This window comes from Cladophialophora carrionii, assembly GCF_000365165.1.
Source record: "Cladophialophora carrionii CBS 160.54 unplaced genomic scaffold supercont1.1, whole genome shotgun sequence".
NCBI lineage: Eukaryota > Fungi > Ascomycota > Eurotiomycetes > Chaetothyriales > Herpotrichiellaceae > Cladophialophora > Cladophialophora carrionii.
This window is the reverse complement of record NW_008481816.1, coordinates 4,184,426-4,191,906: the sequence shown is the minus strand read 5'-3', so window position 1 is coordinate 4,191,906 and position 7,481 is coordinate 4,184,426. Positions and strand designations below refer to the sequence as shown.

General features: G+C 54.0%; 2 protein-coding genes across 2 annotated transcripts; both read right to left on the bottom strand.

Annotated features, from left to right (window-relative positions):
• Positions 1-3,381: 3,381 nt before the first annotated feature.
• G647_01488 (uncharacterized protein) lies at positions 3,382-5,160 on the bottom strand (the record flags this gene model as incomplete). Its single annotated transcript, XM_008724887.1, has 2 exons — positions 3,382-4,837; positions 4,892-5,160. The coding sequence occupies 2 exons, from the start codon at positions 5,158-5,160 to the stop codon at positions 3,382-3,384; spliced, it is 1,725 nt and encodes a 574-aa protein (XP_008723109.1).
• Positions 5,161-7,189: 2,029 nt separating this feature from the next.
• On the bottom strand, positions 7,190-7,297 carry G647_01487 (uncharacterized protein; the record flags this gene model as incomplete). The annotated part of the gene is made up of 1 exon (XM_008724886.1): positions 7,190-7,297. The coding sequence occupies one exon, from the start codon at positions 7,295-7,297 to the stop codon at positions 7,190-7,192; it is 108 nt and encodes a 35-aa protein (XP_008723108.1).
• Between the last annotated feature and the right edge of the window lie 184 nt (positions 7,298-7,481).

Genomic DNA, 7,481 nt, shown 5'->3' with positions numbered 1-7,481 from the left:
GAGGAAGAGGAAGAGGAAGAGGAAGAGGAAGAGGAAGAGGAAGAGGAAGAGGAAGAGGAAGAGGAAGAGGAAGAGGAAGAGGAAGAGGAAGAAGAAGTGTGGTGGAGCTAATAACTATCTAGTTGTCGACGGAGACTCCACGCGTGCAGAACGTAAGGTACTCGCATGCGCTAAGGACCTAGGCTATATAGTCCCGTAACGCTGAGTCCTGATCTGTCATGCGGGACATCTTTCCCCTCCGCGAAATTAGGATTTTGTCTATTGTACAAACGTCCTCCGTACAGGCAGGCGGCGCGCGAGCCAGACTGGCGATTGAGTCGTACTGGACTAGGTGCGGACGATTTGTCTCAGCGCAGTTGTCCCACAATGCAAAGTGAGAGGTCCGGCGACGGGGATGTTTTGACTGCGCGCGCGCGCGCGAGCACACAAGTCACCGCTACTACATACTACGTCCATCGTGCGTGCAGAAGCAAGCATCATCGTCCATGCACAAGCAAGCAGAAGCAAGTATCATCGTGCACGCAGAAAGCAGATAGCAAAAACGAATGTCATTGCGAGACCGAGACTCGATTCCCATAACGAAAGAAAAGTCTTGAACTCAAGACGCCGGTTGTAAAGCAAAGACACTGACCATCATGACATGACCACGGCATCCGACAAGGCCTGTGCTACAGTACTCCGTACCGTGTGCTCCATTCCCTCCCTCCCTCCCTAGGGTACCCTGGGCAGAAATGCCTCGTGCTGGAACTCGTGACCATGTCCAGCACACGGCCACTGCCACTGCCACCATCACCGTCGCCGTCGTCGTGCCCTGGAGAGATCAGAATCCCCCTGATTCCCACTCCAGCTTGACTCCTCCCCTCTCACACCGCTCCCACACCGCTGTTGGAGACGCGGCACGGCTTACATGCTGCGTACTCCCGGTGCAATCCGTTAGCTGCGCCACTCGCTTGGGCAATTTGCGCAGCGTTTCCACTGGCATGAAGGGCAATGCGCGTTGTTGACAGCTTTCAACGGGCCACTCTTCTTGCAATGGCAACAATACCAGACTTCGAATCTCGGACCGTGGGTTTGAGGAGCTCCTGATGGCATTGTCAAGGGTGGCATGTCCCATGCAGCCTTGTTCAAGTCCCGATTGTGTTCGCCAGCCTTCAGGTCCAGGTCCAGGTCAAGGTTGCGGGTGCGGCCGTGTCCGTGAGCCTTGTTGTCCATGTCCATGTGCAGGTCAAGGTTGCGGGTGCGGGTGCGAGCGCGGTCGTGTAGTCCATCATGGCCGTGAAGCGCGAACTGTGCGCGGGCCACGTTTCCGCCGGCGAAACTTTGCAAAGGACTGGCGTGGGCGAAGCTGCCGTTGAGGCGTTAAATGACCTTCCAGACGACCGGTGAAGGAGCCTTACTCACCACATGATTGGATATCGAGACGAGGATCTGTATGCTGAAGCTAGCCTCGTTGGTGTCTCTCCCTCTAGAGTTTCTCTGGGTCTAGCTCTGGATCTGGCGCTCGCTCTTTTGCTTCTCTCTCTGTCTCTGTGTCTTTGAAAGGATATGAGAATCGAAAGGAATCTCGTTCTGAGCAGAGGTGCTCAGATTTATGGGGATTGCCTTCCCGCGACCACACTGCGCAGCGTGTGCGACATTTTCACCCAGCGATGTTTGCAACCTGCGACAAGGGGCAGTGCGAGCATATCTGAGAGCAGCGAATCCAGACACGTATTTCGACGATTAAAAAAAAACATCCACCCAATGCGGTGCGAGGAATCATGCTCAAATCCACAGTCTGCCTGTGCAAAAAAGGCCCAGCAGAGAGAAATGGGGTGGCGCAAGCAGGGCGAAAGATGTCAGTTCTTGCAAAGTTGTTCAGTGGAATTCGTTCGTGGGTCCGCCGTGAAGTAAAGAGCGCCTTTCGTAGGCAATGGCGTTGGTTCCTGCCTTTCGAACGGTAAAGGGTGCCAGTAGCGGATGTGACGGGGCCATCGTGTGAGGAAAGTCAATTGTACCGACTGATTTGATTCCGAACATGTTCGATATGAGCCCAAGATTCCGCGCTTGGACGAAGCCCGCAACACACTGGTGTGTATTCATCAATGTCCTGTCCAGAACCTGACGACTTCCTTGCCTAGGCGACTTGCGGTAGTTTCTTCAAGATCGGCCGAAGAGCCTGAACCTAAAACGTCAAAGAACAAGATGAGGATGGTGTTTGCCTTCTTCACCTGTCCGCGCCCCCCCCCCCCCTCGAGGCTGCCTCGTCCGGCTTGTATATCACACTTTTACGAGCTGCATAGCCGTCTCATTCTCCACTGAGCGGAGCCAAAGGCCCAGTCAAGTCATGTCCAGATTGCATTCTCTTGCACAACATGACCGGTTGTCAGCTCAGGCGTACGCCAAAGGGCAACGTTGTAGGCATATCTCCACTTTAGCAGAAAGCATCCTGCGCAGGTGCGCACTCGAGTGGCTCGACAAAGGCTGCGACGAGGAGGCATAGTCGTGATGGTCAAGATATCACAAAGTTCATTCTGAAGGGCGTCGTTCGAAGGACGCACGGCGGGGCACATCATTGAGTTTTGCCGTGAGCATGGCGCAGCAGTCAAAAGGCGGCGGCGGCGGGCAAATCGAGAATTTCCTGAAACTCGAGGACAACTCGAAACGTGTCAACGGATTGACCGTTCTCTTGCAAGCGTGAGGCATATTCGCGAGCATCTGGGTGTGAATGTCTGTAGCAACGAGAGGAGGGCGAGCTTGTCTCCAGCTGCTCGAGCTGATTGATGATGGAACCTTGGCGCAGGTGGCAGAGACTCTCCACAACCGTCGCTCATGCTGGCCATGTCCATTTAATTAGGCCCAATGGCCCCCGGCATCTGCTGTAACCAGCCTCCGCAGCCAAAGTGGACATCGTCCGTTACCGTTATGAGGCAACCATGCACACCGAGATTGGTAAGATCCTTTGACCACTGGCTAGAGGCGGAGTCGTCGTGGTCTCCATAGATTGGGCATCTCATGCAGCCTCTCTGAGAAGGAGACCACGCAGCAATCCACTCCATCGATTATCGGCGACATGCAAGGCATTGTGACCAGGAGATCAGAACTGAAGCTCGGGGTATCAATTAAGCTAATTAGCTATGATGAACAATGGATTCGACAAAAGGTCGGGAAAAGGCCCGCTCGCATGCGGATAACCCCAGCTGCGAAAGCTCAATCCGCATTGCCTGCAGATACGACCCCGGTGGTCATGCCGCTTCGTTACTCGCACCCATTGCGGTCACGCGCCTCGGGAGCGTAACACGATCGTGATGTTGTGGGCAATACTAGGTATTCTCAAGCACTAACTCGTCCCCGCCCTCGATCATGGCCGAGGTACCGGTATAACCGTCAACACGCTATGCCTTACTTCGCTTCGGGTTTGGGAGTGTGATTCTTGCCCCGGTTGAGAATGGCGTCGATCATGGCTTGGGACGATTCATTCGACTTGTTGATTGAGACACGCTTCTTGTTCGGCGCCTCGTCATTGCTTTCGCCCTTGGACTCCGCCAGAGTCTCCATTTTGGGCTTCAATGGTAGAGTCGAGCTAGAGGTCGACTTCTCATCGTTCTCCGACGCTTTCAAGGACCCGTTTGTCGACTGTCTCTGCAGTCGCGGCTCTGTGGTGTCTGACGACGCGAGCGAAGGTACCAGTTCGAGAAGTCTCACTGGGAGGCTTGAATGATGGACTGAACCATTTGGTACCGACGTTGGTGGCAGTCCGGGTGTTCCTGAACGTGAAGGTGTCAAGGATCCCACCGATGTTGTCGAAGCCCTACTGAGGCTTGGTGTGTCCCAATAACATTCTCGTTCTTTGGTCAGAAACGGGTGCTCAAGCAATTGTTTCGCAGTCCAGCGCTCTTCGGGGACCCAGGTCAACATCTTCTTCGCCATATCGATGAACAGCTCCTTTTCTTCCGCATTCATCCGGTGGATGGAATGTTCAAATTTGCAATCCTCTGCCACATATTTGGGGTATTTGAATTGACCGTCGCCGTCAAAGTACCACTTTGCCTTCGCACACCGGGCCAGAAACTCCTTCGGGGGAGGACCCAGCAAGGCTATCATCAAGCCCAAGTGCTGCTCTGGCCGATAGTGATCAGGCTCTGTGCTTATTGAGTCAAACAATCCAATGTTTTCGACCAAGTCCCACAACATCACGCCTAGATTCCATATATCTGCTGGATAGGACCAGCCTGCCTGGAGGATGACCTCAGGTGCCATAAAGACATTCGACTGAATGGGTTTAGTGTTCTTCTCGTCTCCCCAAGCCGCCAGACCGATGTCTGTAATCTTGGCCGAGGCAATGACAGCCTCGGTCGGTGACTCGCCAAAGTCACTGCATGATGTATAGATGATACGTCCGTGGCTGTCTGGTGCTTTTCGCGGGGATGGGTGGTCATGTTCGTGTTGTACGAAGTGGTCGAGGATATTAGGGTCGCCTAATCCCATCATGATATTGTCAGGCTTCAGATCGGTATGTACCACGTGGCATTCGGAGTGCATGTAGTCAAGTCCTTTTAGAAGAGCAGGCAGCAGGACTCGAAGTTTGCCACAGCTGAAGCGACTCCCAGGGAACTTCTTCATGCACAAGTCAATAGGTTCACGGAGGACGTCGTAGACGATGCACAGATGATCGCCATATTTACCGTTCACTCGGAATGTATCGAGCATGAATCGGACGTGCGCGTATCCCGGATGCTGAGGATTTGCTGAGAAAAGCTTCTCTGCAATTGCGCGTCTGCCTTTCTGAAAGTCCTCGCCGAGCGTGTTGACGTTGATTTTGATCGTGACATATTTCCGGTTTCCGGACTGACCGTCACTGTAAAGCGAGTTAGTCCGGACAAGGCCAACTTGCAATTTGCCAGGCACTCACGCGTGGAGATCCTTGGCGAGCCAGACAGTCGCCGTCATGCCGTAACCGAGTTTGACAAGAAGCTCATAGCGATGGTTTAGGACCTCGCCAATTCTCGCGGGGTACCAGTGCTCCGGTTTATAATTTGGGTTAGTCTCTTCCTCAATCAGCTTGTGGCCGGAGATCGTGTCGGGCTGGGGATGTGGCGAGGTGCCTCTCGAGTGAAGCAGATTAGAGAGTGTCTGCTTGTTGTGGCTGTGCGCCCGTTTGAGCAAATTGCTAGAGCGCATGTTGAAAGCTCAAGAACGGTCGGCGAAGAGGGTTCAAAGACGGACGCGGAGATGGGCCATTTCCATGATTTTCCAGGCTTTGTCGTGAGCAGACAGCGTGCTGGCGAAGGATGATGTCGTTGAGATTGAGTGAGGCTGGCGCACAGCTGAAACTTGTAGTCGTCAGAACGGGAATACGGATGACCCGGCTAGTGAGCGACGTCAAATCGGACACCGGGAGATACTAGATGCGAGTTTTGCTGTCGCTGTTTAAGTAAGCCAGGGTTCAGGTATGTACGAGGTGGGTTCGACGGCGGCGGAAGAGACGGATATAGGGGATGGCCAATCTGGATGGGCGAGATCGAGGTTTCTAGAAAATCAAGTAGTGGTGGACAGTGTATTTGTGGATGAGGTTGCAGCACGTCTGGCACACGGCCCAGGAGCCGTCGCCATTCGCAGAGAGAAAGCGGAAGTTCATTTTATTATGATGATGCAGTGGCTAGGACTGGGCGACTGACAAGGATGAGTGGTGCTGCTGGGCCTCTTACGTGACCAACTTTTGCAGGTGCTTGCGGGTGGTGGGTGGTGCAGGGCTGTTGCGGCCGGGGTTCATGCGTTCGCGAGCGAGAAACCTCTCAAGGGACTAAGAGCTGGGGCAAACTTACCGATAGACACCTCGGTGCGAGGCCGGCTTTGCCGCGGGCGCAAACGCAGACGAAGAAGAAGACGAAGGCGACGACGACCGTAGGCTGTTGCAATCTTTGCAGGAGGGGGAGCGGCTGAACAGGCGTGGACGAGCAGCTGTGTGTCGGGCGGTCTAGAGGCTAAGGATATCTCAGGGAAGTGAGGGCCGAAAGGGCTTGAAAAGGCGGAGAGCTGGATGATGGTGGTGATTTGAGGTTTTGTTATTTTTGATGCCCCGCGTGTTTGTGGTTGTGGTGGTGATCCGCTGCTAAAAGTGACTGGCGCTTGAGGCTTGGTCAGGGCAGGTGCACGGACAGCCTGGAAGAGGTTGGCTGCGTAGGTGCTCCCGGTGGCCCCCTTTGCCTCTCAGGGCCTAACTTAGGCGTTGGGCTCTTTGAACAGCCGGGTGCCCAACGATAATCACTACGTCAACTTATGTGCTTGCTGCTTTCGCTGCACGTGACGCCCAATACTGACCATAGCAGCTAGCGGCCGGCGGCTTGGGGGCGCACTGCCGGATTTTATCCCTCGCCATCACTCCGTCCGTCAGGTACTCAATCCATCTGTTCCTCTCTTTTCCCATCACTAACAGCGTGCCCTCTGGTGGTCCGCGGAGCAAAATCAATCATCACAATTTACAGCCCTGACTCCCTTAACGTCGTGCTCTTATGCCCGTCTCGTGAATATCTATCGCTTACACTCCGCCGGCCGACGCACCCATGTTCGCCAGGTACATACTTTGAGGCATTATCTCACACCTCTATCAGAGACCACCATCTCTGGGGATTGGCTGACCAAGATATGCATGGAAGCCGTGGAACTTTCTCGGCTAATGATGAAATCACCTGGACCCAGCCGGTACACAGTACCCAGTAAGTTTCACATGCTACGGCTCGCTTCCTCCCCTCGCGCGCCAGATGCACGCAACGTGAGGAGGCATCTGCTCCAAAATTGCCATGAAAGTTTAGCCAGTCCCGCCGGACTGCTGTCCACGTTGCCGCCATCGCTTGTTACTAACACATCTGTGGCAATATGTTGACTATTTCGTGCTTCTCGTTACGGAGTACGGGTCTACTCTTTCTGCCATCAGGACGTCATCCACTCCTGCCACTGCTCGGTGGCCATCGAGAAACCTGTACCACCTATTCTCATAGATCCCAACCCAAACTTCCCACCCTACAGTCCTTTCCTTGCAACCCCTTAGATACTTCGTCCCTTGTCACCATGGGCTACACCTTATTGACGGTCAGATATTCTTTCACAGCCACAACCTGGAAGAGGTACCCGTGCTCTCCGTCGCCGTCTGGCGGACACGGTCTCGAGTATAAATTTCCGCGCAGATTTTTGCCTGACCGGAAGCCATTTGCTAGGTGTCTTTCCCCAGACCCGTCTGAGTGAGATGTGGGTTTCGAGGAATCGAGCTGGAAGTCTTGAAGCTGGTGGATGTTTTGATTCGGAGGATGGCGTAGTACATCCCGTGGGTTGGCACACTCAGTATCGGTGTGTCAGGGTCTTTGACGATCAGAACGCACTCTTTGACGTTTCCTTGGTCTCGACCACAGGCACATCAGTTTCTGCGGAAAACTGTGACGAGCCGGGGTGAGCGAGGTGATGGTGATTTCTTGGGAATCCTGGAGAACAAAAGGACCACGTGTATA